This window comes from Neophocaena asiaeorientalis, unplaced genomic scaffold (genome assembly GCF_003031525.2).
Source record: "Neophocaena asiaeorientalis asiaeorientalis breed wild unplaced genomic scaffold, Neophocaena_asiaeorientalis_V1.1 scaffold78, whole genome shotgun sequence".
Lineage (NCBI taxonomy): Eukaryota > Metazoa > Chordata > Mammalia > Artiodactyla > Phocoenidae > Neophocaena > Neophocaena asiaeorientalis.
This window is the reverse complement of record NW_020175018.1, coordinates 12,257,885-12,285,502: the sequence shown is the minus strand read 5'-3', so window position 1 is coordinate 12,285,502 and position 27,618 is coordinate 12,257,885. Positions and strand designations below refer to the sequence as shown.

The window sequence follows — 27,618 nt, the reverse complement described above, 5'->3', positions numbered from 1 at the left end:
CACAACCAGCCTTGCATGCAGCTCCCCGTCTCCACCACAGCCTCCCACCCTCACCTGCACAGCCTTACCACCACCAGCAGCTAAACTGATTGAGCACTTATTCAGTGCCATCCTCAGATCTAAGTGCTTTACATGATCATCTCCTTTCATCCTCATAACAACCCCACGAGGGAGATAACATCATTATGCCCATTTTACAGATGAATGAACCGAGGCTTAGGGAAGTTAAGCGACTTGTCCTGCTCTGTCCCCCACCGCTCTGCCCTGGACCACTCCACACTTCCATTCCCCTTGTCTCCGGTCTCATTCGGTCTCATTCCAAAGCTTAATACAAGATGTCAAGGTGGGCACATGCTGGGCTGCACAGCCTGAGAAGTGAATAAAAACAGGTTACAGAATGGGAAGTAGGGCGTCCCACTTCTGTGTAGTGATGCTGGGAAGCATGTATGTTGGGGGAGAGATCTTTTAAGACAGAACGAGATTCTCTGGTAAGGTGCAGGTGTGAATATTTTATTATTTATCTAAATAAAGTTAATACTTGTAAAGTACTTAGGATAGTGCCTAGCAGATGTTAACTGCCATAAAAAATAATTACATTACATAAATCTGTGTTTTCCAGTTTTCCTGCAATAAACACGTATTACTTATACAGTAGACAATAAAAGTAATTTGTAAAAGACTTCTGGCTCCATTAAAGTTAATATGAAGAGAGGCTTCTTTTTTGCAGGAGGAACTCAAGATTTGATGACTAATGATTCAGGGGACTGAACCCAAGGAAAGAGTCAGAAATGACCTCCAAGTGCCAAAGGCAAGCCTAGCTGACCATGAGAAAGCAGATCCATAGATGTTCTTGGCAAGACAGTCTGTGGGAGGCCTAGTTTTATGGAAGGGACAGGAAAATGCCCTTCTGGACTGCAGCCCACACAAAGAGGTCACGACCTGATTTTCTGAGTCAAATATTTATTTGGCAAAGTTCCTTCCTGATAATGCAGCCATGTGAGAGGAGTAACCATGGCCATCACCCAGCCTCCAAAAGCATCTTCTCCAGAAAACGAGGAATCAAGAGTCCCCCTTCTCCGCTGTCACTTTTGTGTCGTGATGGAGATGGCACGTGGAGGACTGACCACAGCACAATGAAGCGTCTCCGAGATGTTCCCTCCACAAGAGTCACAGGGCAGCAGTGGAAACTGGACCCAGGGGCTGGGAACCTTGTCCCCGTGCTTCACTGGGCTGTAGAGAGCTGGGCAGGAAGGTGGGGCCCCAGAGGACAAAGCTCCAAGGGGCTACAGTCCTGGCTTCTGACTCCCTGGGGGCAGGCGGGGCGTCCAGACTCCAGCTGAGGCTCAGTTTGGAGTCACAGGCAGGCACCATCCCCTCCGAGGCCCAAAGCTGGTCCAGCTAGGAGGGGCAGCCACTCACGGGAAGGGGCTGTCATCGCCCCTCAAAATGGGCTGTGATTTGCTCCAAAGTCTTTCCTTTGGTTTCAGGGACACAGGCCAGAGTGAAAAGGACACTGAAGATGCAGAAGGCAGCGGCCAGCCAGAAGGCACCGTAGGGCCTGAGCACCTCCTGCAAAGAGAGTGGAGAGGCCATGCATGGACGCGGCAGGTCAGGAGCCCTCATGCCCCAGCCGAGAAGCCTAGGCCCCAGTCGGGGCCCACCCTGCCCAGGCTCAGGGGAGTGGAGGGGGCTCTGCAGTCCACCATCCAGAAGCCTGAGCTGAGCACCGTCCAAGGTGTGAAGTTGTGTGGCGGGGACACTGAGGCTCACTGTGACGAAGTGACTGCCCCCAGGTCAGAGACCTGCTATCAAGTGAGAGCTGGGTTTCCTCCCCCAGCGCCTGACCTCACGGCCCACAGACCTCCGCTCTACACTCAGCTTTGGCCCCGCCCTCTGTGGTCCCTGCCGCCTTAGGCGTCTCTTCTTGGTGCGGGAGGAAATGGGGGAGCTATCGGCAGGTGGCGATGGGGGCGTGTGCACACACGGGGACACTCAGGGCCCATGTGTGGAGCGGGGAGGGAGCGGTGACTTTCGGTCAGAGTCAGTCCACTCTCCCAGCCCAGCCCCAGTGACCTCCCAGGTGCCAGAACCAAAGGCCGCTCCCTTTCAGCTCCTCTTCCTCTGGGACATGGTGACCCCACCCCCTGCTCCTTGAAGCCTTTCTCTTGGCCTCTCAGCACTGTACACCCCCAGGTCCTCTTAGGTCCTTTGGTGCCATACCCCTCCTTTACTGTCTGTCCCCTCCAAGCTCCCAGCAAGTAATTTCTGCCCCCAGGCCTCTGCTCTGGTCTTCCTGACATGCTCCCCAGGGCAGCGCAGGCTCTACAGAGTCCGGTCCAGCCCCAAGCATCCATTCCTCTCATGATCTGCCTCCCCTTGCCCCAGCCCAGCCTCCCGGTGCTTCACCCTCCCACCACTGTCCACTTCATGCCAGTCCTTGTCATAAAGGGGACCCTGTCCATCCCATTCACTGCTCTTCTGGCACCCTGAACAGGCCAGGACGTGGTAGGTACCAGGAGACCTGGGGGGAGACGAATGACTGAAAAAATGGCTTGACTGTCTGCACCAGAGTGGTCCCCACTATTGGATGGGAGGCCCTGAGGCAGGGACCATGTCTGTGTCAGTGCATCCATGAGAAGGTGGCAAAATGTTGAACTGAACTGACACTCCCATCAACCCTAAGAGGAAGGTATGCTACCCTTCTCCATTTCTAGTCCGGGAAGCTGGTTCAGAGAAAGGTGAACAGCACACCCAACGCCACCCAGCAGGGAGGCGGCCAAGATGGGGACGGAGCCCAGGCCTGTTGACTCCAAAGCCGGAGTTTCTCTCACAGCCCTGCTTCCCAGCCCGTGTCCCCAGAGTCCAGTGGAGGACAAGGTCAGCTCTGCTGTCCTTCCACCTGGACAGCCTGGAGGTTCCTGAGTGGCCACAGCCTGGGTTTCTCGCCGGCCCGGCCTGTCTGCTCCCCCTCACCCCTGACCAAGATGGTGTCGCAAGATGCTGGGGCCTCAGCCTGCATGCAGAGCCACGGACCCCAAGTCTCTCGCAACAAGAGCAATTCTGAAAAGCGCTTCTCTGCCGACTACTGCGTGAGGGGGAGGCCACCGGGGTCCGCACTCACCATGAGGCTGCTGAACTCTTTTGTCACGAGAAATGCCATGAACCAGTTGGTGAGGACGCAGACGCCTGTGGCCACGCCCTTGACGTGCAGAGGGAAGATCTCAGACATGAGGAGCCAGGGGATGGGTCCCCAGCCCATAGCAAAGCCTGCGGGAGCAAGATAGGCGTCAGGGCCCACAGGGCTGGACCCTCGGCTCGCCGCAGACCACCTGGGCTGAAGCCTTGCGGGGCTGCCCAGCTGTGGCCTGAGGGGGCCTGGATGCCACCCTGGAGTCTTAGGCCACTGTCCTCACTTCTTATGCATCAGGCCTTTGCTACGGAACGGGACAAGGAAGGGCCTGCTTGGAGGGCTGTCGTGGTAGTCGTGTGAGAGGAGCAGAGACGGGCTCAGCTTGGTGCCTGGTACACGGTCAGAGCTGCAGACGCAGAGGTGAGGGCGGGTAGGCCTGGCCTCGCTGGGAGCCACAGGAACCCGGCTCCCTCACCCTCCCCCAGCCCCCCCCACTCACCAGCGATGAAGAGGCACATGCTGCCCACCGCCAGCCAGGCCAGCCCCACACCGGCGGGCTCCATGGAGACGGGCGCCAAGAGGTCCACGTGCGAGGAGTTGCTAGGGCCGCCCTGGGTCAGCTTGAAGTAGGCGCCAAAGGCGCTGGTGCTGAACACCATGACCACACCTGCAGGTGGAGCGCGGCAGTGGGCGGGACAGGGCAGGGGGAGGCGGCCCACAGCCCGGGCACGTGGCACTGGGGGGCGGGAGTCTCAGTGCACTGTGGGCCACAGCAACGTGGCCCGGATGCCTCTGAGACGGGCAGTGAGCAGAGCCCTGCCTGGCTGCACTCACCCCAGCCCGGCCCTGCCAGCCCCGGCTTGGACCTTGTACCTCAGCAAACTCCAAGAAGCTCCTGGAAGCGGATCCTCCCCGGCCTGAGGAAGCAGGAGCAGCCAGAGGCCAGACCTGCTTTCCCAGCAGCACCAGGTGCTCGGTAGGGCTCAGAACACAAGGCGCCTCACTCGGATCATCTCCTGACCCTCACAATGGCCCACAGCTACCCCGTTTCACAGAGGGAAGACAGGCTCAGGTAAAGTCACTTGCCCAGAAAGACCACAAGCTTCTGAGCCGCTTCAGCCCGGCCCTCAGTTTCCTCATCGTACACTGGGCCCTGATGGCACCTTCTTGTAGGTTCACTGTGAAGGTTAAGGTGTGATGCAGCGATGTGGTTAGCACGGGCCTGGTCTCAAACACGTGCTCAGTGAGAACTCTCCTGAAGTCTGGCCTTGTTCTCAGGGACACTCAGCCATTGTCCTCCTCCCTCAACGTGGTGACCTCAGCAAAGACCCTCCAGCCTGTGGTGGGAGGCTGGCCTGGGCCACCCACCTGCAGAGGGCTGAGCCGTCACCCTTGGGCCTCACCTGACAAGGCCAGGAGCAGCCTGCGCCCGGCTCTGTCCATGACGAGGGCCGCTATGGCCGTGAACAGCACCTGGATGATCCCCACGATGACCGAGGCCAGGCTGCTGTCCTGAGGAGACGGGCCGAGGTGGATCAGGCGAAGACCCCGGAACTAGGTCCCACCCATATGGCATCCAAGTGAGGCAGGCCTGGGCAGAGGCCTCTTTACCTTGAACTTGGCCTCCTCAAAGATGGTCTCTGCGTAGAACATGACAGCGTTGATGCCCGACAGCTGCTGGAAGGCCATCAGTGAAATGCCGATGATGAAGGGCTTGTAGACGCCAGGACGCCGCAGCTGGGCCAAGTGGAAGCCCTGCTCAGACGGAGACCGGGCATCAGTGCTTCTCCCTACCCTGTCCCGAGGGCGCCCCAGCTTTGAGCCCACCGTCCTGAGGCCTGGTGGAGTAAGGAAGCCTCTGCTCCTTGTCCCGGCCCCACCTGAAGCCTCTACTTCAGGTCCCTGCATCACTTTAGCCTCCAATTTGTAAGGTAACAAGATCTTCACCTCCCCACGTCCATTCCTGATTTGTTGGGGGATCCACAAAGATGTTCTATGAGCAAAGAGCCCAGGGTTCCCGAATCCCACTAGCCTGGGGTCTGGGCCTGGGCCAAGCGCCTCCCCACGCCCCACTGATTCTCACCACCACTGCCAGACACGTGCTGTGACTCCCAGTTTACAGATGAAGAAACTAGGGCTAAAGATGGGAAGGTCACACAGCAGGTAAGGGGCAGAGACTCAGTCTTCTCCCCTGCCTGACAACTCCCTGTTTAAAAAACCTAAGTCCTCAAATCTGCACCTGCATTTTCCTCTGATGTGGCCCGGCCTTTCTCTTCCTGGGACAGGAAGGTCAAGGCTCAGGCTTTCCCAGGGATGTCCAAGGTTGGGGCCCAGCCAAGCAGCAGGGCTCGAGCAGGACAACACCCCTGATCCCACCCGCCACTGTGTGTGTACAGCCTTTGCAGCAGACTGTGCTGACCTCCCCTGGCTGCAAAGGGGTGATACCTCATGGCCCCCTCCCCCCAGCTCTGGCTCCCAGCCCCTCACCTCGTGCTCGGCCCCGACCGGGGGCTCTTCCCAGCCCTGCTCGGAGCCCCACAGGAACTGCATGGCAGCCACGGCTTCCTGGCGCTTGTGCTGGGTCAGCAAGTAGCGAGGGGTCTCAGGCATGCAGCACATGAGCAGCAGCATGAAGGAGGGGGGCGCACAGCCCAGCACAGCCAGCCAGCGCCACTTGAGGACCCAGCCTGGGTGGGGCGGGGTGGGTCAGACATCAGAGCTGGGGTGAGCCAGCCTGGACCTTCTCTGGGAGTGCCTGCCCCCTCGCCGACCCCAGGGACTCAGCTTAAGGGGTGGGGACCTCACTACCTTTGCATGGCTACCCTCAGGTTTGTTGTTGATATCGTCATTATTATTGCTAAATGTTGTGGAAACGATGGGGGGTATATCAGTGACTATGTAGCCATTAAACAAAGGCGCTCGCTATGTATTGACGTGGTATATGGCACCATTTGTCTAAAAGGTAGGAGCAGGAGAATAAATATGCATAGTCCTCCTACATGCAGACTCTCAGGAAGGCTGCCGAGAAGCAGGCAAGGCTGGCGCCTCCGGAGAGGAAGAGCGACAGAGTCGGGGGAGACTTTTCACTGAAAACCAGTCAATCAAAACTCACAGAAACTGATCAATGAAAGTGCAGATTATGATGACCTGGAGGAAATTTTACGGGTGTGACCCACGTCTGTCCCGAACGTCAGTGTCTGTGCAGGGGCTCTGGCATACTGCTGGCCCCGCAAGGCAGCTAGACTGCTGGCAGGACTCTGAATGAGACTCAGGATGGTTAAGGGGGTCAAAATGAAAGACCACGGACCCGCAGGTCAGCTACTCTGAAGAACCAGAGGGCACGTGCCCCAGGCCCTGCCACGGCCAGTCAGGCCCGAAACCCCCACCCCCCCAGCGGTTCTCAGGCCATTCCTTGACAATTCTCATTTGGGGCCTGCTGCCAGGCTCTTTTCACAGTGTCACTTAATCCCTCAACAGCCTCGGACTAGGTAGGATTATCTCCACTTAAAGACAGGGAAATTGAGGCTCCCAGGGGCGGTGTGACTAGGTCAAGGTCACACAGCTAGTAACTGGCAGATTCCCCTAACCTGGCACTGTCAGATACGAAGCCTGCCCTCCTTCTATCCCAGCTCAGTTCCAGTCTGCCTCTGGAAGCTTCCTCACGCTGGCCCCAGCTCTGACCCTCGGGTCCCCTGGAACCTGCCTCCTTCAGGCTGCAAATCCAGTACTGATTCTGAGGGAGACAGGCTTGGGTCCTCCGAGCTCTTAGGCTAAAGACTCTGGAGTGCCCCCTCCACCCCCAGGACCCTAGTTTGTCACCACACAGCGGGGTACTGACCTAACCAGTCAGCCCTCCCCCCACTCCTGGAATGGGCTTCTGCTCTGGGAAGATGAGGACATCACCTTCTCCAGCTCTCCCCAGAACTTTGTCCCAAGACCCACGTGACCCAGGGTCTCAGGGAGGTGGTCTGGGAACCTGGCATCTTGGGCAGTGGCTGTGTGACCTCAGGCAAATCCCTTGACCTTTCTGAACTTCAGTTTCTATATCTGTAAAATAGCCACGGAGCCATTAACAGTTACCAAGAGAGATAACACGAAAACTCTACCTGCCAGATAGGCTAGGAGGATGCCTATGACGACCATGAGCTGCACACAGGAGCCGAGCAGCCCCCGTACTTCGGGGTAGGCAATTTCGGAGATATATACCTGTTGGTAATTAAGATGGGATTTTACTTGGGGTCGAAGAGTTCTTAAAACTGAAAAGTCTCAACCATTCAGAGCTGAGGAGAGCCTTGGCTGGGGCAGCTACAGGCCCAGTGGGCTCCTAACTGCAGGTCCTGGTCAGCAGAGCCCTCCGCATACCTCCCTGCCCCCACCAAGTGACCTGCAGCAGGTGTTTAAAGGGTATAGAAGTGGCTGCTATGTGTGTGGGGCGGGGGCGAGAAGGGCTTTTCAACCTTTCATTTATTGTATGTATACCCTTGAAAAAATGCAAATTTTGATGCAATAGGTGTGCGGTGGTCCAGGTCCAAGATTCTGCCTTTCTAACCAACTCCAGGTGACACCCAGGCTGCTGGTCCAAGGACCATACTTTGAGTGGTGCCCCTGGAGTGAAAGCAGGAACTCTTCACCTCAGTTGCTACCAGTGACTGCCACGGCATCCTCTGGGCTCGGGAGCCAGAAAGCCCTTGCCTATGCTTCTAGGTTATTCCATACCTTATGCCCATGTCTAAGACAAGTGTGCTTTTGCCCAGTAAAAAAAACCCTCCAAAATATAAAATCCAACCTAGCTGCTGCCTGTTACCCAGCAAATGCAGCTGAAATGAGTGGTAGGTGCAAAGGGATGGATTCTGAGCTACTGCTCTCAATCTTGACCAGGTTAGGGTGTGGGTGGTTGATCATCCAAACCCAGCTGGGTTGACCCCACAACCCCAGCTGCCAGGGTCCAAAGTCCTTCCACAGGCCATGCGAGGGCCAGGGCTGTATGTGCAGGGTCTCACTGAAGCCTCACAACCACAGCACAAGGTAATGCCATTATTCCCATTTTATAGGCGCAGAGAGGCGCTCTGCCCTGGTAAGTGGCAGAGCCGGGATTTCACCCAGATGTCCAGCTCCAAAGGCAGCCTGGGAAGTGCTGGGTCAGGAGGTGGTGAGAGAGAAGCAGGGGAAGTGGCTGGAGGACCTGTTCCTGAGCAATGAAGGGGAGCGGCAGGTCCCAGCAGCCTTTGCCCCTGGGGACAAACCAGAACAGGATTTTCCTACTTAACTGTAGTCAGTGGTCTGAATGACAAGGTGGGGCGGGGATTTGAGCCATACTGTGAGGCTTCTGTTGACCATCTACAGGTGCCATCTTATTTGTGGAGCAAAAGAGAGAGCCTGTTAAGTGACACCATCCTGGGCTCCAGAAATAGCTTCACCACTGACTAGCTTAAACAAAGGACTTCAGGTTTCTTAAGCTCACTTCATCTGTAACCAAGGACAATAACAGCGGCTATTTCCAAGGCCCGTTGGAGTGTAAGGAAGACGAAGCAGGGAAGGGGCATGGTGCCAGGCAGGCAGGAGGCCGCAGCCAGGGAGAAACAAGGCCCCCAGGTCTGCTCCTTCTCCCCGGTCCCAGGGCGCCAGGCTGGGGGACACACTCACCGGGGCCACTAGCGAGGCAATGCCGCAGGCTAGGCCGGTGAGGAGGCGGCCTCCGAGCAGCATCCACACGTTCTGAGCCGCTGTGATGACGGTGAAGCCGGCCACGAAGGGCACGGCGCAGAGCAGGAGGCTCAGCTTGCGCCCAGCGCGGTCCACGAGCCAGCCGCCCAGCACGCCCCCCGCCGCGGCGCCCAGGGTCACGATGGCCTGGGGGCGGGGCGACCGCCGGCTGAGGAGGGGGCGCCGGTGGTGCCGCGGCCCAACCTCGCCCTCTACCCCACCCTCAGCGGCCTTGGGGGAAGGGGATGGGCGACCCCTGGCAGGGGAGCCGGGACGTACTCGGCGGAGGGTCTCAGTGCCCGCCCGAAGCCAGGCAGGGGGAGGGTCCTGGCGCCCATCTTAAGGGTGGGCGAAGGAGGGTCCCAGGAGGGCTGGAGCGTGAGCCCAAGGTCTCACCCCGAACCAGGAGGCGGCGGCATCGTCGAGGCGCAGGGCCGGGGGCGCGGCGCGCCGCAGGCTCGGGATGGCCGGGGAGCTGTAGCCGAGCGCGAAGCCGAAGCTGAGTGGGCCCAGAGCAGCGGCGAAGGCGGCGAGGAAGACGCGGCGGCCGCGGGGAGCGCTGCTGGGACGGGGAGGTCGGTGAGCGGGGCCTGGCGCAGCGGGAGGGGCGAGGCAGCGCCCCCGGGGCTCGGGTTCCCCTGTCCGCTCACCTGCCGCCCGGCGGCCGCAGGAGCGGCTGGGTCTCCTCCTGGTCCCCAGGCGTCATGTCCGCCGCCAACGCTTGCCCGGTCCGCTCCGACGCCCGAACTGCTGCGGGTCCCGCGAGTGTGGCCTGCACCGGCCTGTCAGGCCAGAGCCAGCCAATGAACGGTGAGTGGTGGCTCTGGGGCGGGGTCGGAACGGCAGCGGGTATGGGAGCAACCAATGGGAACGCAAGGCGGTGTTCGCCTCTGCGCTAGGAGCCGCCCTTGAAGTCAAAGCGGACCAATGGAAGCAAAGAGCCGGTAGGCGACGAGCACTGGAACCACCCCTAGGACAGAGCTATCCAGTGTATAGGTGGGGCTATCCAGTGTATCCTATCCAGTGTATAGGAGTTTGTAGCTGGGTCGGAGCACACAGCCACCCAATAGGAGTGTGATGCGAGCTCGAAGGCGGGGTCATATAGATGCCTTACACAGAGCCGGCCAATGAGGGTAGAGGGCGGGGATTGCACTTGTGCCTGGATCCGCCTCTCAATCTAGCTTCAACCAATGGGGCTAGGAGCTGGACGAAGGCGGAGCACGTGGGCCGCGCCCAGAACTTCCCGTCCCAACTCTGGGCAGCAGCTACTCCCCTCCGTGGTCGGGTCTGCGGTTCCTGTTCGGCGTTAACCGCTGCCCTGGGGCCTGGGCACTTCTGCCCACCTAGAGCCGCAGGGCGGAAAGTCTCCAAACAACGGTTCTGGCCCACTCTCTCGGATGCCGAGCCTGGCGCTCCAGCTTCGTTGCCGGGGCAGAGGCGTGGCCCTTGGCGCCACAGCCCACCTCCGTGCTCGTCACGACTCGGGGTTGGGGTGGGGCGGGGGGAGGCCCAGGTTGCCGACGATGACCAGGACCTTCGGGTGCTGAGGTCCTGTGTTGGGCGGGGTCCCTCATGCCTCATAGCTATGACTGATCTGGGCTTAAATCAGTGAGCTCTACCCTCCCTGTTAAATTCCACTCACTTCATAGGTAACCCTGACTTTGGAATCTTCATCTTAATATCTCCCAATTTTGAGTCCCCTGCGGATGTTAATAGCCAGCCTATGTGCGTGCACCCAGGTCACTGCTGGAGGTGAGTGCGATGAAGTCAGTGCGCTGTAGAATCTCACCGTTTGTATGCCGCACTCTCTGGGTGCAGGCAACTGCGGTGGAGTGCTGTGTGTTTCCGGCAAGAACCAGGGCTAAGAGAGTGATAGGCTTAGCTTCTAATCCCTCTCTGGCCCTCTGTTTCCTCATCTCTAAGTGGAGATGACAGTTAACTATCTTGCAGGAGGGTTTTGAGTAGGGGCAATATATAAAAAGACCAAGCACATGCCAGGTACTCAAATGCTAGCCTGTACGAATAGTGCAGTCACCTGATAGTACTGTCTTTCAAGACAGGCAACCGCCCCTCTGTGCTTCCTCAGCATCTGTGCTCCAGTCATAAATGTTTAGTACTTATCATTGCTTGTGATCACCTGTTTACTTCTCTCCCTCCCCCAATGGACATGATCTCTTGCTCTAGACAGTGGGTACTTGATGTTTGCAGAGAGGAGGGATGCCTCAGACTTCAAGGGCAAACGCTGCACTTAGACGGTTTACTTTGCAATTCAGCCTGAGGGATATGCAGAGAGGCTTCTGTAAACAGGGTGATCCGCCAGCCCAGCTAAGGCCAGCCAGTCCTCTGAGCCACGGATCCCTACAAAGCTGCTCCTGCCCTCTGGCTGGTCATCTCCCTCCCCGTGAGTGTGCAGTGTTCACTTCTCGGCCTTTGTAAGCAGACCCTGCTGCCAGGTCTGCCTTCCGCGCCCCCTTTGTAAGCTAAGCTCCATCAGTCTGTTTAGTAGGGCCCACCTCTTGCCGTTTCTACATCCACTCCTCAGATCTGTGACTCTTGTCAAATCATGGGGTGCCACTTGCTGCCAATCTCTTTGAAAGAATGGTCTAAATAGCCCTTGGTTTTTCTATTCCAGGCTGAGAAGTAAGAAACTTCAGAAAAAACAAAAAATGACAGGAAAGACACACATACAAGCTCATGAAGCTTACAGAGTATTTTAACACAAAAAACACCAGCCAGATTCAACTGATACAAGGCTCTCAGCCTGGCTCTGTATGGTGGACAGGGAGAGAGAGAGAGCACAGCTCTGGGATCAGAGAACTCACAGGTTCAAATCACTGCCCCTTTCTGAGCCTCAGTTTCCTTACCTGAAAAGCAAGAATAATAAAATCTAATTCACAAAACTTTAGGTGAGGTTGAGATACAGTATGTAGTTGATCTTGTTGCCTTCTGCTGAAGGGGACCAGGCAGCCTTCAGCTCGGATGCTTCATGTTGGACCGTCTGTGCCACAGGCAGAGAGGGGAGATCTCCCCACAGTGTGCAAGGCCCAGAAGGAGATAGGGTCCAGAACTTGTGTGAAATCTATCAGATCAAGGTCATGTCAAGCGCAGGCCTCTGCACCTAGTGAGAAGACCTGCAGAAGAGCTCCTCAGAGCCACTTTAACAGGCAAATGATCTCAGGTTTCTTTTGATGGGTAATATAGGCAAGACGAGACAATAAAATGGAATCCATCAGACTAAAGCCAAAAGTAAATTGTCTTCTTCATACCGCTTAAAATTGGTACAATATCAGCGAAACTAGGTTTCCCTCCTTTGATTTCCCCTGGCTAGAGGCTGACATCTCACTGTTTCATTCCCACCTGGCCAAACTCACATTTTCTTCTCACTTTAAGGAGGGAGCAACGGAAGGCAGATACATGATAAGAGGAAGGATACTCATTTGGTTCATGTGAGAGAGCAAAGCAGACTGGAACAAGAGGAGGGAGTTTGAGAATGATAATTCTGATGATGGAGAGTAACTGTTTCTTGGTTATATGATTTCACAATAACAATACCCCCCCCAAAATCTTAAGACTCTTTAACAGGCTCCTATACCTTATTATTTTTTGTGAGACACAAAGAGAAAGAAGCAGGAGTTTCGAAGATCTAAAAATTCAGCTTTTCTCAAAAGTCTGTAGGCAGAAACGCAGCTGGTTCCAATCACAGTGAACTGAAACAGCAACAGGGGCCAAAGGTGCAGAAAGAAAACTTATTTATAATAAATTTTCAAAGCAATGGCTTTTCTTTATAAAAGAAACACAGTATGTGACAAAACAAAACCGTAATGAAAAAATAACTTTTCCATCTAAGTATATAAAATATAAGAGAAGGTTGCAGTAAATAAGAATGAACATTTTTGATTTATTCAAAGTTTCAATCTAAAACCTCAATGAAATCTACCACCTTTAATTACAAGGGTACTGATGGTTCCTGAACAGAAAGAAACAAAGGTTAAGATGGCACCGGACATTGGAGAGTGACCCAAACTGGCCGAGGGTGCAGAAGGTTTGGTCCAATAGACCACGGACAGGCTAAAAGCCACATTTTGTTGAGAACTGATGTCGGAACTGGTTAAAGAGTATAAACCTCCATAAGAAAATTAAAGATGGCAAACTCGACTGGGACTCTGTTTACTTCAAGTCAATAATGTCTTCGTCCGAGGAAGCTGTGAGCTGAAAGGGGCTGCTGCCCCAGACAGGGCTGCCTTCTCTCTCAGCCACAGGGTCCGGGTCGGAGCTTGTCGACTGGTAACGCCCCTCGGGATTGGCTTCAGAAGTGGAAGGACTTTCCAAGGAGCTCGACGTGATCCTAGAGGAGAAAAGTCACTGTGAACGGATCCTGGGGCACCGCTGAGCTGGCTGCTCTGTTTCCTGTTCCCCTAAACTCGGGAGCCCTTCTCCCCCTCCCCCTGCCATTATGGGGGAGAGGTGGGGAAGTGCAGGAGTGACCCCCACCCCAGCAGAGCTGGTGTTCTGTAGGCAGACAGCCCGATCTCACGGGTGGTTATGGGTTTTAAAGGCCAGCGGTGACACACAGGTGTTTGTGTGGAAAATCGGGATAATGTCGGGATAATGTCACTCTGTCTAAAACCCTCCCCTGGCTCCCCACGGCCTGACCCCTCCAGCCTCGTCCCATCGCCCTCTCTATTTTCTCCTGCATTCAGGACACTCATTCTCTTGATACCTGCAAAACCAACCTGACCAAATTCAGGGAGTTCATTCATTCAACAGGTACTCATGGAGCCTGTAAAAGCCCCGGCCCAGCCTCTGGCTGCTTTTGACCTTGCATCCTTGTCTGTGCTCAAGCTGACCCACTCTCTTCTCTCTCTCTCTCTCTCTCTCTCTCTCTTCGGGGCCTTTACCCCTGCTATTCCTGCCGTCGGAGGGGCTGTTCCCCCAGCTCCTTCTCATTCAAAGCTCAGCTCAATGCCACTTCTTCCAAGAAGCCTTCCTTGACTCCCAGCCCCCACCTCAAGTAGACCTTCTATCTGCCCCACCCCCATCACTACCTTCTTATAGATTTCCTTGCAGTGCTTGTCACTAATGGAAATGATAGCATTTGCTTATTTGTTCACAGGTTTATTATCTGTTTCTCCACACTAGAATGTAAAGTCCACAAGTGCAGGGGCCTGGTCACACAGTAGGGGCTCAATGAAAGTGCATTGGATTAAAGCGTGAGTGAGTACTGCCCCTCTCTGGGCCAGGCTAATGCTTGCTTGATTTATGAGACCCGGCTCAGCCTTTCCTGATGTTTGGGACCCGCCACCCCCGGCCCAGGTGTGGTGTGATGGCATCCCTCATTCTTCTGCACCACCTGCCACCCTGGAATGCTGTAATTCCTAGAATGTCTTTGTTGGCCTTTCCCACCAGCCTGTGAACCCCTGAAGTTCAGCTCCATATCCCCAGCTCAGTGCCAGGTGCTCCAAGAATGTGTGTTGAATGACTCAATGGAGCCTGGACACGTGCCCCCTTGCCCTCCACACAGGAGCAGGCAAGATGTTATCAAGGGACACAGAGAACCTCAGGGGACAAATCAGTGGGATTCAACAAATATTCATGGACACGTGATACTGAACGGCCATCCAGAAAGGCTGTACCTGTTTCCACGCCCACCACAAGTACTGGAGAGCGCCTGTCACTCCTACTGAGCATTCTTGTTTTAAAAAATCCCTGTCAATCTGGCGAGCAAAAAAAGTCTCAGTGTACTTTAATGTGCATTTGTTGGATTGCTAGTGAGGTCACCTGTTTGTCTGGGCCCCTACCTGGCAGGCAGTGTTCTCTGGGGATCCTCAGGGAGGAGCTGGCTGCTAACCCTCTGCTGTGGCTGGCCGAAGGGGCCGGCACATGGCATCCTCAGTCAGCAGGAAGGGCCCTGTGGCTGTCCTGTGACTTCAGGGGCCACCACCCTGAGAAGGGGCTGCTGGGGGCTGCGTCCCTCTTTACCTTTCGCTGCTAGTTGACCTCACTGTCCCTGGTTTAGGGCCTCCTTGGTTTTCTTCCACCCGCTTCCGGGCTTTTGACTTGGGCTTTGGTGCTCCTTCTGCCCTGGGTCCACCTTCATCGGAGAGGCCTGGATTGCAGGGGAGAATCACAGGTCAGAGGGTCATTACCACAGGGCTGCCACAGAGACAGAAAATGCCCTTTTCCTCTTGGTTGGGTATTGGTACGTTATTGGGATCGAGGCAGGAAGAATGATGATAAAGTCTATATTTTTAAATGGTTTTCTGGTTGTCTTGTTGGTAGAAGGTCTTTTTTCTTCTGATTAGAACGAATATATGTATTGGGAAAAAAAGAGTCAGAGGAGTTTAATGAAGGAGAGAAAATCTACAGTCCTACCACTGGAAACTGTAATTCTCCAGCTCAGAGATTCAATTTCTGAAAAGCACAGTGGTTTATATAATAGTAGTTGGCAGATCAAGCTTTCTGAGGGTATAGTGGGTTAAAAATAGCAATGCATATGTTTAAAAAGTGCCGTGGAAGGCACCAGCTTCTAAAACCAACTGCCTTTGCCAGTGTCAAGGCCTGCCCTGTCAGGTGGTCCGAATCCCCTTCTCCAGTTGGTCAGGAAACATGTGCCGAGGCCAGCTGTCCTTGCAGTTTTATGCCGCGCAGATGCCAATTCAAGTTTTCAAACCAGTTCTTACTGGTTTGACATAACATTTCCATTTTTCCTCATTTTGTTTTCAAAATTCTGAACAAAAATCTTTATAACAGTCTAGCATTTTCACAATCATCATGGTGCTTTATGCTCTCTGGTCTGGTCTCCCACCTGTAAACTGAGAGAGGAGGGCACAGCAAAGATCTTACATCTCTACCATCCCCATAGAACTGCCCCACAGTCCAGGGGCTTTGAGAAGGATAACTGAACTGTACCACAGATGGGCAAGAAAACAAAGCATATGGAAAAAAATAAAAAACCCAAGTAAATTAAAATTTTGGATATACGAATGTGAAATGTTATCTGAGGACTTCAGGATATAAACCCTTCTGGACACTTTCCTAGGAAATTAGACATATGTAGATACTGATGTTTAAAAAAGTCATATCAGACTAGACCTACTGTTTTACAAACTGCCCTTTCCCCCCTGAACATGGTTTGGGCACTTTCCACATCAATAAATACAGATTGACACATCATTGTCATTGGGTAAATGATGTATAGTGTTCCTCGGTGTAGGTGTGCTGTAATTTCTTCATAAATCCCTTATGAAAGCGCTCATTGTTTTTGAGGACAGTTAATATCCACAGATAAAACCAGCGGGTATCTTTACAAACAGTGCAAACACGAGAATCGAGAGCCATTACCCAGCAGCTCCCTGCGGGTCCTGCTTGCTATCTCTTTGATCTCCATGCGGGACAGGGACAAGGAGTGAGTGACAGGAATGGCCGCGATGCCGATGCCGATGGAGGTGGGCGGGGTGATGACCTTGGAGACTAAGGGCGATTTCAGAGGCCGCTCGATGCTTCTGCCCACCAGGTTTCTGAGTGGAATCTTGTACAGATTTTTGGACTGAATCTCACCTGAAATAAGAGTTCGAAAAGAACATCAGAACTTTAAGAAGAGTTCATGTTATTCACAAGAGGATAATTCCTGGTTCCTCAACATAGTTAGCATGAAGGAAGAGTTTATGTTGCAGGCTGACCTCCCAAGTCTCATTGGGGGCAATAGAGTGAGGGTACCCGACGGCTCTGTGTTCTAAGGGCATCGTGTTCATGGGTAAAAGGGGGAAAACGCACCCACTCCTGGTTACAGGAGAAAGGAGTCGACAAGAAAAGCACAGCTGTCCTGCTCGGGAGCTTCACGCTCTCGTGACAACGAGCCACAGTGACGACTTATGTGGTGAGAAGTTAGGAAAAGCACGAGGCAGTAACCACAACAAAGGCCTGCGGGCAGGGTTCAAGGGTGAAGCCAGGCAGAGTGAAAGTTGGGTGCTGAGTAATGTGTGTGTATGACTATGTCCTTTAAGCTATAAAAACCTACTATATTGTTAACATCCCTGGAGGAAAGATAACTTGCTGGGGCAAGTTGGAATCTCTCTAGCCCTCAGCTCCCTTCTCCCCATTGCAACAACTGTTTTCATAATGGGATTTTTTGCGGGGGGGGCATTATCACAAGGTTTCTTAAGAATGCAACCACACTGCAAGTTTTTTTATGGCTTCAAATAGTGAGTTCCTTCGGCAGTAGTCACATGTCAGTATTTGACAATGAACTAGAGAAATCAGAATGGATCAAAACTATCTATCATAAGACAGTGAAAATTGGACTTCACCTTCCCCCAGGGAAGAAGGAAACACTGGAGTATCTCTGCCCGGGGGTGTCTGAGGAGAATTGTGGGCACTGGCCCCCTTGGAGCTGCCTCCGGATGAGACCTCATTCACAGATGCGGTTGCTGTGAAGTATATATCCGACTAGAGAGAAAGAGAAGGCGTTACTGAGCCACCTGCTGTTACAGGCCCTGCACCCACCGGCCCTTCTGTCATCACTGCAGGGCCCCCAACTGCCCCCACCCCCACTTGGGGACTGTGGTGCAGGAACGAGCCGGGGAAGCGGCTTCCAGCTCTGCACTCAGACGTTTCCTGAGCGCTAACCTCACCCGCTTATCTGTTTGCTGATACACAATAGAAAAGAGTCCATTTCCCACACACCTGCTGCAAACACAGACACAACACACTTCCCCGACACGGATCTCGGGCACCTGGAGGTTAGAACTGGAGAGGGTTTGGGATTCAGTCAGACCATGTCACAGGTGGGGAAATGGGTTCTCATGATTTAGCAAATACTCAAGCACACCCTCGATGAGCTGGTTTTGGGGTAACGGCGGTGGTATGTGGACTCAGGGACACTGAGTTTCAGGGATTTTGCAAGCTGGCTGCTAAACACAGCCATTATTAAACTTAAATTATATTAAAAAACAAAGGAACTAAATATCAAAATTCAGCCATTCCTAATTATTTTACTACCTTGAGTATTCTCCAAGCTCTTGAGGTAATTTACATGAACACTGTCTTGGGCGGGTGGGGTGATGCTGTGTTCCATCGTGTCACATGGGAAGCCTGAGATCAGTCATGGTGGGACTGTTTACACCATGGAAATCAGCAAATGCTACAAATCAGAGCTTGATTTGTTGTTTTGTTGATTGTCTAGACTTACAGTGATGAAGAAAAAATAATGAAGATTAAAATTAAAAGTGTGTTGAATCTAATGCTAAAATTGAGAGAAGTTTTGGTTTAATGATTTGTACGAGGGTGAAAAATAGTTTAATAGATCACATATCAGATTTTTAAAAAATAAATTTATTTATTTATTTATTTTTGGCTGTGTTGGGTCTTCGTTGCTGTGCGTGGGCTTTTCTCTAGTTGCAGTGAGCGGGGGCTACTCTTCGTTGCAGCGCACAGGCTTCTCATTGCGGTGGCTTCTCTTGTTGCGGAGCAGGGCTCTAGGTGCACGGGCTTCAGTAGTTGTGGCACGTGGGCTCAGTAGTTATGGCTCGCGGGCTCTAGAGCGCAGGCTCAGTAGTTGTGGTGCACAGGCTTAACTGCTCTGCGGCATGTGGGATCTTCCCGGGCCAGGGCTCGAACCCGTGTCCCCTGCATTGGCAGGCAGGTTCTTAACCACTGCGCCACCAGGGAAGCCCCACACATCAGATTTAATGACAACAAACTTGGAAAAAGAGGAACGGATGGAGATATAATTCCAACCATAAAATTGTGGTTGATCTGCAGCATTAGTTTGGCTACGGAGAAAGGAATTCAGCCAAAATTAACAAAAGCATTTTGTGAGAGCCAGTTGGCTAAATGGACTTTTAAGATAAAAGCATTGTATATTTTATTATTTGTAAATTGTAAGCTATTTATATTTTATAATCAGTAAAATTTGTAATCAACTGATGTCCATATATGTGTGTGTATACATACACACACCCATTTTCCAGAGGGCTGGTGGTGGTTACACACTTACCAGCACCCCACTGGCGCTACGTTAGTGAATAAGATGCTCAGTCTCTGCTCTCACAGAACTGTCCGTGCAGTGGGGAAAGTACGCAGTCACCCACCACCAAATGTGATGCAGGTCAGGATGGAAAAGTGCTCCAGGCGTGCAGCAGGCACCAGCCTGGCCTGGCGAGCCAGGGAGAGGGTGTGGGGCTGACTTGGGGGAGGGGACTAGAACAAGACCTGTTGGATTATGCGCCAGGAGTAGAAGACAGCTTGGAAGATCGTCGTTCCTGCATCCTTCGGTTTTGGTCACATTCTGTTACCAGACGTGAATTAGTCTGTCAGCCATAGTTTGTGGGACACAAATTCAAACTGAGGACAGACAGCGGCAAAGGAAGAAAGGAACATTGCAAGCTCTTACTTTTCTAGACTTGGCCTCTTCTTCAGGGCAATAGTGACCCAGGCTTTGATGGGGTGTCTCTCTTTTCAGCTGGGTGCTCCCCGACTGCCACCAGCACCGACGAGTCTCTTAACACTAAGGAGGCCGTTTTGAAGCCCAAGGGGACTCGCACAGGAAAACCCAACCCATGAGCCTGTTTTCAGCTTTCTCATCTCAACACTCACGAGGTGTTGGCATTGTCAGCCTCACCGTGAACATGTCTGCGCCCGCCTGAAACCTCATGGTGCCGGGGGTGCCCAAAGCCCCTCACACAGAAATAAAAGCCCAGTTCTACTCACCCTGGAGGCCACGAGCTGCAGCTGAGGCACGACGGCCGTGTGGACCAGGTTCCCGTTCACCACCAGGCGGATTTCCATGGAGTCGGTGGTGAAGGCCAGCAGGTAGGGGAATGCACAGACTGCAAGGCAATGGGGCGTCAGCTCCCAGCCTGTGCCTGCGGCTGTGGAGCTGCAAGGACCCTCTCACATCCCCCTTGCTCCTCCGGCAACTCCCATCTCTCCCCTTCCTCTGGCTGCTTCTCTTCTTCGTTCACGGGTGCATGTCTCCCAATTCCAGGAAAGCCTGCCTTAGCTGCCAGGCTTCTGCCCAGTGACGTGTGCACTGTCCCAGCTTCTCCCTGTGCCCTTCTCCTGCTGCAGTCCTGTACCCGATCTTCCGGGGGCGCACTGCCCACCCAGGTCCTGGAGACCTTCCCCCTATGGTCCAGACTGCAGGTTGACATGGGCTTCGCACGTGCCTTCCACCCGGGAAACTAGCCTTTACTCCTTCTTCATTCCCTGTCTCTGGGTCACCCTCCCCTATGCTCCTCCTGTCTGTGTGCCTGGGCAGGGACTGCTGAGTTATTTGTTAAACGTTGGTCCCTCTTCTTGAGATCTTTTTGATGACTTCCAGGTGCCATAGCTGCCCCACCTTTGTCTTTTTTACCGGCCACTTTGCACTCTCTCCTTCACGCTGGCCCACTCCCTCTGCCCTCTCTCCTTGGCGACTCATCCGTTCTCTTGGCTTCACCTTGACTCTTCCTACCACACCCACGCCTCTAGCCTTGATCTCTCAAGGGGGCCCCTGGTGCAGTGCCGTGGCTCAGACCTGAGAGCCGTTTCCAACCCTTCCCTCCCTTTTTTACCATAACTAATCTGCATCTGAGCCGACCCCATCCTCCGAGTGTCTGGATCCATTCCTCTGCTCTCCTCTCAAAACTCTATCATGTTTACCTATCAACAAAGCCTTCTACTTTGAGGAAAACAGTGCTAAGATTCTTGGCTCTGATCTGACTCTCCCCAGGCAGATGCCCAGCTGTGGATCTTGAATCACAGAAACGAAGCACCACCACTCACGTCCTGAGTCTTCAGTGGCAGGCAAAGTGCCCGAGTTTCTGTAACTCTAGACTTTCAAGCTTCAAAATGTATGAAAAGGACGCCAAGGGCACTGTGCTCCTCCCCCAGGTCTGTCAGAGTTTTAAGGCTGGAGACCTCGTTCAAGATCTACTGAAACTGATATTTAATTGCTCTCGAATGCCCACATGCTCAGGCACTGAGAAGACCTGGGAGGAACAGTGGAAGACAACAGTCCCCAAAGGGGAACAAAATGAAACACAATTAAAGGAGAAAAGGCTTTGAGTACTCACTATGCTCACATAATTCATAGCAATTTAGCGGTAAGCCAGTGAGTTTGCCTACATAGGATGGAACAGTTCAGATATGTCTATTGAGCGGGAAAGAACATGATGATAAAGGGTTTCCTTACCAATCGCACAGGGAGCCTGGTTCCAACAGAACTGGAAATCTGACGCAGAGGGTTGAACCAAAAAAGAGCCACCATTAAACGGGCAAACCTTTTTATAGATGCAACTGTCTGCAACGAAACAAGAGCGACTCCTTTTTGTTAGAGACAACACTCAGGTAGCCATAATTCGATAAATGAGAGACAGGCCGCAAGAATAGCATCCTATCTGCTCGTTCTTTATGAAAGCCGGGACGAATATCGCCATGATGTGAGATTCTCAGGCGCGGGAGGCAGTCTGAGCCAGAGAGATGTTTCTGCTACAAGTCATCGTAGCTGCCGTTTTTGGAGAATTTACTATCAGCCAGGCACCGAGCTTCAAAACATTCTTCCGTTTAATCTGTACAAACTTATGAAGTAGATGCTATTATTACACTCATTTTACAGATGAGAAAATTGAGGCAAAGAGCAGTGAAGTAGCTTGTCCACAGCCTCACAAGTTCTACTTGGGAGAGAACCAGGTTGGCTTGATTGCAGAGGAGAAGGGGCACTTGAAGGCAGCCCCTGGATGGAGGAAGGCCTCCTACAAGGGGTCACGCTCTGAGCCTCACTCAGCAGGACATGTGTGATGGGAGCTGTACACCACTCCCCCAACATTTTATTATGAACATTTGAAGCCATGTGCCTGTATCACCTTGGTGAATCTGAGCCAGCATTAAATTAAGGCCAGGTTAATTCAGTTACCCAGTTCCTGGCTTGCTCCGAGCTCTAAACACAAGTCCAGGTGGTTCAGACCCTCTTCGAGTGAGAAAGGTCACGTAGAAACAAAGGCCCCTTTTATTCCAGAAGCCCATCACGTTTTAGCCATACAATCTTATTTTTAAAAACAGCCTTACTGAGATGTAATTTATATACCATAAAATTCATCCATTTTAAGCATTCAAGTCAATGAACTGTAGTGTGTTTATAGAGGTGTACAACATCACAATCTGATTTTATAACATTTTCATCACCCTAATAAGAGACATCACACCCATGAAGCAGTCTCTTGCCATTCCTAGTGTGAGAATCGACAGCTGTGGCCCCTCTGTGAGAGGGCAGAGGTCATGGAGCCAGAGCTGCTGCTGCTGCTGCCCACTGCGATGTGGGGCTAGGCTGGGGATGACCACCGCTGGCCCACCTGAAGCGTCGGGTCTCCTTTGATGTGACCACCGTGCCTTGTCAAGCAGTTAACTTATCCTGTCTCATCACTGTTCTTCTAACAGAGTGAGTTATCGGGACAGAAAAGCTCACCAGAGTCAGTTCTGTCTCTGCTACGGCGGACTCACTAGGGGAGAAAAAGCACCCTGATGCTCAGCCGAAGACCTCGCTCCCCGAGAGAATGAGCGCCCGGATCTCCCCGCGGCGGCTCCCCCAGCCGCTGTGTCCTGCCCACAACTCTGGATGCCGTGGGGTGCAGCTCACCCCCTCTCCACTCTGGCCCGCGGCTTTCGCCCCCTCAGGGACTTCTCCCCTCTGTCCTGCACCGCAGTTTCCCCTTCTCCATCGGATCCTTCCCGACAGCCTTACCCATGCTGCTTATTCCACCTTTTAGTAAACAAAATCCTTGGCCTCTCTTCCTCCTCTAGCTGTTACACCCTTCCTTATTCTTCTTCCCTTAAAGCAAAATTCTTTGGAAGACTTGTCTGGACTCCCTGGCTCTACTTCCTCTTTCCCAATCTCTCCTGACCTGTGCAATCAGGCTTTTGTCCCCACTTCTTCCCCAGAGACACCTGCTCTTGTCAAGTTTCCTAGTGGCCTTGTAAAGCCAAGCGCCACCTCAGACCCGATCTGCCAGAGGCAGACGGCACAGCGGGTCACCATCCCTTCAACACTGCCTCTCAGGGCCTCATCCCACTTTCTCCTGTCCTTCCAGCCACTCCTCAGTCTACTTTGCTGGTTCCTCCTGTCTCTCCCTGCTTCCCGGCAGGTGATCTCTTTAGTCTCAGAACCCTAACGGTCACTTGCCTGCTAATGACCCCCAGGGAACCCTCTCCGGAGCCCGCACTTGAACCAGATGATCGCTCACTGTCTGCACTGGGATATCTCAGAGGTGCTGATGGGTCATAACTGGACTTTTGATCTTTCTCCCCAGACTCGCTCTTCTAAAAGCCTCCCTCATCTCCGTAAATGGCATTCTCTGTTCTCCCAGCTGCTCACGTCCCCAGACTGCAGTCCTCCTTTTCTCTTCCCCTCACAGCCACACTTTATTCACCAGCACGTTACCTTGGTTCTCACGTGCAAAGCACATCTAGGACCTGACCACTGCTCAGCGCCTCCCCTGCGGCGGTCCTGGTCCAAGCCCCTGGCGTGCTCGTCAGATGAGCGCAGTCCCCGCCCTTCCCGCTTCCACACCATGGCGGGGGTGGAGCCGCTTTCCTCTTACAGACCCTGTCGCCCCTCTGCTCAAAAGCCTCCAGTTGCTCACCAGGGTGCAACGCAAAGACCTTTCACCTACCGGGCCCTGCTGGAGTCTGGTCCTCTTTGCCGATGTCATTTTTATCCACTCGCACCCTCGCTCACTCTGTTATGAGTCATCTTGAGGTCATCACGGGTCATCTTGGGGTCACCTTGACCATACTGGAGTGTTCCTCCTCAAGGTCTTTACACCTGCCCTCGTCCCTGCCTGAAACACTCACCCTGATACCTTCATGCTCAACACTCAGTCCTGATACCTGGACTCCGTTTGGGTCTTCGGTCCTCGCCCCTCTCCCAGCGAGGCCTGCCTTCCTCACCCCCTGTAACTGGTGACCGGTGACCTGCACACCCCACTCCTGCCCAGTCCGGCCCTTCTTCCGGCCCCTCTTCCCCCTTCATTTCCCCTCAGCACTCAGAACCATTGAACAAACTGCATGTGTTTCTTATTTATCTTGTTAATTGTCTACCTGTTCTCTTTAAAATGTAAACTCCACCTGATGGCTGGATTTGTGTTTATATTCACTGCTGAAACCCCTAGATATGGGAAGTGCTGGGTAAAGATTTGCTGAATGAATGAACGACTCAGGAAGGACACAGCAGCCTTGTGTTTCTAAAGGCCCAGGTCCCTTACACACATCCCCTCTCCTCTCCCCTGTCCCACCTCAACTCCCACTAGGGGAGAGCAACCTGCTGGGGGCTTTGAGGGGCTGGGCTGGAGGAGACCCTGGCCCCTGAGCACAGAGCCTCCTGGACGGGTCGGGTGGCCGTGTTGTGCCTGGGAGGCCAGACCCGGCCTCCACCTGCCTCAGAGGGGATCACGCAGGCCTGGAGGAGGCGACCGGACTGCAGTCCATAGGCGCTCCCCACCGGCCCCCCATGCTTTCCAATGGATAAGCCCCAGGGAAGCAGAGGGCGCTCCCTTCCAATAACCAGTGCTGGTGGTCTCTGCACCCGAGGGGAGGGGCCTCCAAATTAGACTGAACTGATTCAGAAAAGGAAGCGAAGCTGTTTCTCGAACCCCAGAGCTGTGCAGCCTATTCACACCCATGAACTGGCGCCCATGCCTGCTGTTCCCTGAAGCGTGAGCTCACTGTGTCCCTGGCAGGGCCTCTCACTGTTGTGTCTCGAGAGCCCGACACGGGCCTGGCACAGAGAGGGCCGTCCCTTGTGGTTAAAAAGAGCCGCCTGAACGGGGGCTGGTGCGGGGGCAGGATGCTAAGAAAGTCACTGCCTGGGAAGCAGCTCAGAATCTATGACTTCCCTCCTTTGACTTTCCCCATCCAGCTGGTGGGGAACAGTGTATAGGTTCTAATTTTAAAACAAATTTCTCTGAAGAAAAGCCCCTTTCTGCATGTAGAAAAGTTTTTAACTTATCTGAGATAAAAATTTCTCTATAGAAAACTCTGGGTTTCTGGAAGTTATATTTTAGAAAGGAGCAGACATATGATAAAAATCAGCTTCAAATTTGAGAAGGGTTTAGACAGATCTGTGGATAAAATATCCTAAAAGAGCGATTTATTGGTGAAGTTCTTTCCTTGTGACTACCTTCTCCTGATTCCCCATAAATCTCGAATTTTGAAAGAGAATGTTTATCAAACAAATTTCTCTACTGAAAATTACCATACTTACTAATCAAAGATTAATTAATCAAAATATCTGCCCCATGTGATATAACCAGCATGACCACTCTAAATCGATACAATTCTAGGCTGAAAAAAATATATTTTACTGTTTTAGTTAGACTGGGCAGGCTTATCCGGAAAATATCTTACTACCTTTGCGTTAAAAAGATCCTTTGGGGCTTCCCTAGTGGCGCAGTGGTTGAGAATCTGCCTGCTAATGCAGGGAACACGGGTTCGAGCCCTGGTCTGGGAAGATCCCACATGCCGCAGAGCAACTAGGCCCGTGAGCCACAACTACTGAGCCTGCGCGTCTGGAGCCTGTACTCTGCGACAAGAGAGGCTGTGATAGTGAGAGGCCCGTGCACCGCGATGAAGAGTGGCCCCCACTTGCCACAACTAGAGAAGGCCCTCGCACAGAAACAAAGACCCAACACAGCAAAAATAAATTAATTAATTAATAAACTCCTACCCCCAACATCTAAAAAAAGGAAACAAAAAAGATCCTTTTTATTGTAGTATCACATTAGCTTTTGAAATGCTGAAAATCCTTGAAGACCCTATTTGATATCTTTGGTCTGCCTGAAACCCACCTGCCACCTGACCCAAACTAACCCAGCTGAGGCCGGGTACGCCAGGTTGAGGCTGATTTCATTAACACCCGAGAAATAACAAAAAGGGTAAGAGTAACTGTGGTTAAAATTTGGGGCACTGGAGTCAAGAGGGCCCCAAATGTGAACCTGGGCTCTGCCATTTGTAGCTGTGCAATCTTGAGAAAGTCTGTTCACTGCTCCAGGCCTCAGGAGCCTTACCTCCCTCCAGATGACAGATAGTAACAGAAAAAGTCAATGGAACGGTGACCGAGGTGGGTGAAGCACAGCGCGTGGCACACAGTAAGGGCTGCCTAGATGGAAGCCACTGCTATCACTCCCACGTCCTGGAGACATCCCCAGGCGGCCCCTGCACCGTCTTACCAGGAGGTCTGGCGTATTGGGAGATCCAGGCAGGAAGGCAATTTTTAGATATGCCCTGGAGTGGAATTAAGGACCCAGGAACGATACATCAGGTAAATCTAAAGCTAAGTCCCTTTAAATTGTCCAGAAAAAAAAAAAAAAAAAACAGTTTATTTTAGCAAATAGAGATCAAAACACATCCTTTACTTACAGTTGTAACACAGGAGCAGACCGGCTTCCCCGTCTTCGTACACATCAATAGCTGCAACGAAATTAACCTGCAATGAGAATGGGCAACGGTAGTGGGCAGGCTGGACACTGACACTATGAAAAGACTTTCTCAAGTTACGGCTTTCTGTAAACTCAGGCACTGGGGGGCGTTCCCACCTCACCAGCACCCACAATGCCACATGGGTGGCCACGACTGCAGTCCACGGGGACTTTCGCACCCTCTTTTCCCACGCTTTGAGAAGCTCTGTAGGCGGACATCTCCACTCTCTATTGACAGGCCTCTTATTTATAACAGTGGGCTCAGTCTACAAAAGCTTTTCACATGGGTTATTTGTTTCACTCTCACATCAACCCCTAAAGTACGTGGCATTGCTCCCATTTTACAGATGAGGAAAGTGAGGCTCAGAGAGGTGCAGTCGCTCTAGTGCCTCAGGTAGAAGGGTGCCCCAGCCAAGATCTGAACCGGGTCCCCGGTTCTTTTCCAAGCTTAACACCCCTGCACTTCGGCCACAAACTTCTGCTTCAAACACAGTCTCTGAATCTCAGGATCACCGTGTCTGCATTTCTTTTCCAAGCTTAACACCCCTGCACTTCGGCCACTTCCTCCTGCTTCAAACACAATCTCTGAATCTCAGGATCACCGTGTCTGCACTTCTCTTCTCTCTCCTTCACTTCCAGGGAGGCGGCATGACACGATGCAGAGAGTGTCGGAAGCCTTAGCTCCGTGGCCTGGGCGAGCTCTTCTTCTCCGGCCTCCGTTTCTGCTTTTGAGAAGACCGTTCTCAACCTGTTAGTGTCCTTGGCCCCTCTTGAGCTTCAAAACTCTGACCCTGTAAAAATCTCCTGCTTCTTTCATTGCCTCACTTGTCTTCTCAGCCCTTGTAGTCTGTCCTCCTACACCACCAGGGACACTGCCCTCTCTGAGCACCATGAAGATTTCCTTCTCCCCAGCCTGGAGGTCTTTGGCCATAGCTCATCTCTCCATCCAGAGATCCGCAGCCTCTGACATGGGACGTCTCCTCCCTCCCGCCCTCTCTCCCACTTCAGATTATTCTTCCACTTCTTGGCTCTCCTCTCATTTAGAAAAATCCCCACATTTACAGCTTCAGATTTTACTCTGCTCAAAATCTCTAGATCTACAACCTCAGGCACACATTCTCCTCAGAGCTCCAGCCCATATTCCTAAGTCTTTTCTCTCAAACGCAACAGGTTCCATACCCGGGAACACAGGAGGCAGCGTAGGGGAACAGATGGGAGCACGACGCTGGTCAGACAGCCCCGAGCTGCAATCCTGCCTGTACCACTCGCTGCCTCTGCGGCTTGTCGCAAGTGGCTTAACTTCTGGCCCCAGGTCTTTACCTGTGAACCGCTGTAACG

The 27,618-nt window shown here is 52.9% G+C and overlaps 2 protein-coding genes across 6 annotated transcripts in view; both read right to left on the bottom strand.

The window, feature by feature from the left end:
• Positions 1 to 489: 489 nt before the first annotated feature.
• SLC2A8 (solute carrier family 2 member 8) lies at positions 490 to 9,629 on the bottom strand. 4 transcript variants are annotated; one of them, XM_024762690.1, is made up of 10 exons: positions 9,484 to 9,629; positions 9,230 to 9,392; positions 8,774 to 8,980; positions 7,237 to 7,336; positions 5,618 to 5,817; positions 4,742 to 4,885; positions 4,534 to 4,642; positions 3,630 to 3,797; positions 3,122 to 3,267; positions 490 to 1,569 (listed from the first exon to the last, which is right to left on the bottom strand). In XM_024762690.1, the coding sequence occupies exons 1-10, from the start codon at positions 9,537 to 9,539 to the stop codon at positions 1,432 to 1,434; spliced, it is 1,431 nt and encodes a 476-aa protein (XP_024618458.1). In that variant the 5' UTR covers positions 9,540 to 9,629; the 3' UTR covers positions 490 to 1,431. The 4 variants fall into 4 exon arrangements, with proteins under 4 accessions (XP_024618458.1, XP_024618457.1, XP_024618460.1 ...); XM_024762689.1 differs by having other exon boundaries at positions 9,230 to 9,395; positions 9,484 to 9,599; XM_024762692.1 differs by lacking the exon at positions 3,122 to 3,267 and having other exon boundaries at positions 9,484 to 9,599.
• A 3,082-nt stretch (positions 9,630 to 12,711) lies between these two features.
• Positions 12,712 to 27,618, bottom strand: part of GARNL3 (GTPase activating Rap/RanGAP domain like 3) — a 104,288-nt gene continuing 89,381 nt past the window's right edge. The window contains exons 21-27 of one of the 2 annotated variants that reach the window (XM_024762529.1): positions 26,222 to 26,288; positions 21,006 to 21,113; positions 19,541 to 19,659; positions 17,140 to 17,278; positions 16,175 to 16,390; positions 14,813 to 14,939; positions 12,712 to 13,178 (exon numbers count right to left, since the gene is read on the bottom strand). In XM_024762529.1, coding sequence (XP_024618297.1) covers positions 13,001 to 13,178; positions 14,813 to 14,939; positions 16,175 to 16,390; positions 17,140 to 17,278; positions 19,541 to 19,659; positions 21,006 to 21,113; positions 26,222 to 26,288 — 954 coding nt within the window. In that variant the 3' untranslated portion in view covers positions 12,712 to 13,000. Of the gene's footprint in view, positions 13,179 to 14,812; positions 14,940 to 16,174; positions 16,391 to 17,139; positions 17,279 to 19,540; positions 19,660 to 20,737; positions 21,114 to 26,221; positions 26,289 to 27,618 lie in introns of those variants that run through there. The other variant, XM_024762528.1, reaches the window with a different exon arrangement.

What these genes read in the sequence shown, in the direction of transcription:
- SLC2A8 (XM_024762689.1), bottom strand. Translation starts at nt 9,539, where the DNA reads ATGACGCCTGGGGACCAGGAGGAGACCCAGCCGCTCCTGCGGCCGCCG. An exon ending in CTGCGGCCGCCGGGCGGCAG is followed by an intron (nt 9,396 to 9,483) that starts GTGAGCGGACAG and finishes TCCCCGTCCCAG; the next exon opens with CAGCGCTCCCCGCGGCCGCC. An exon ending in GCTGCTCCTGGCCTTGTCAG is followed by an intron (nt 3,798 to 4,533) that starts GTGAGGCCCAAG and finishes CTCCACCTGCAG; the next exon opens with GTGTGGTCATGGTGTTCAGC.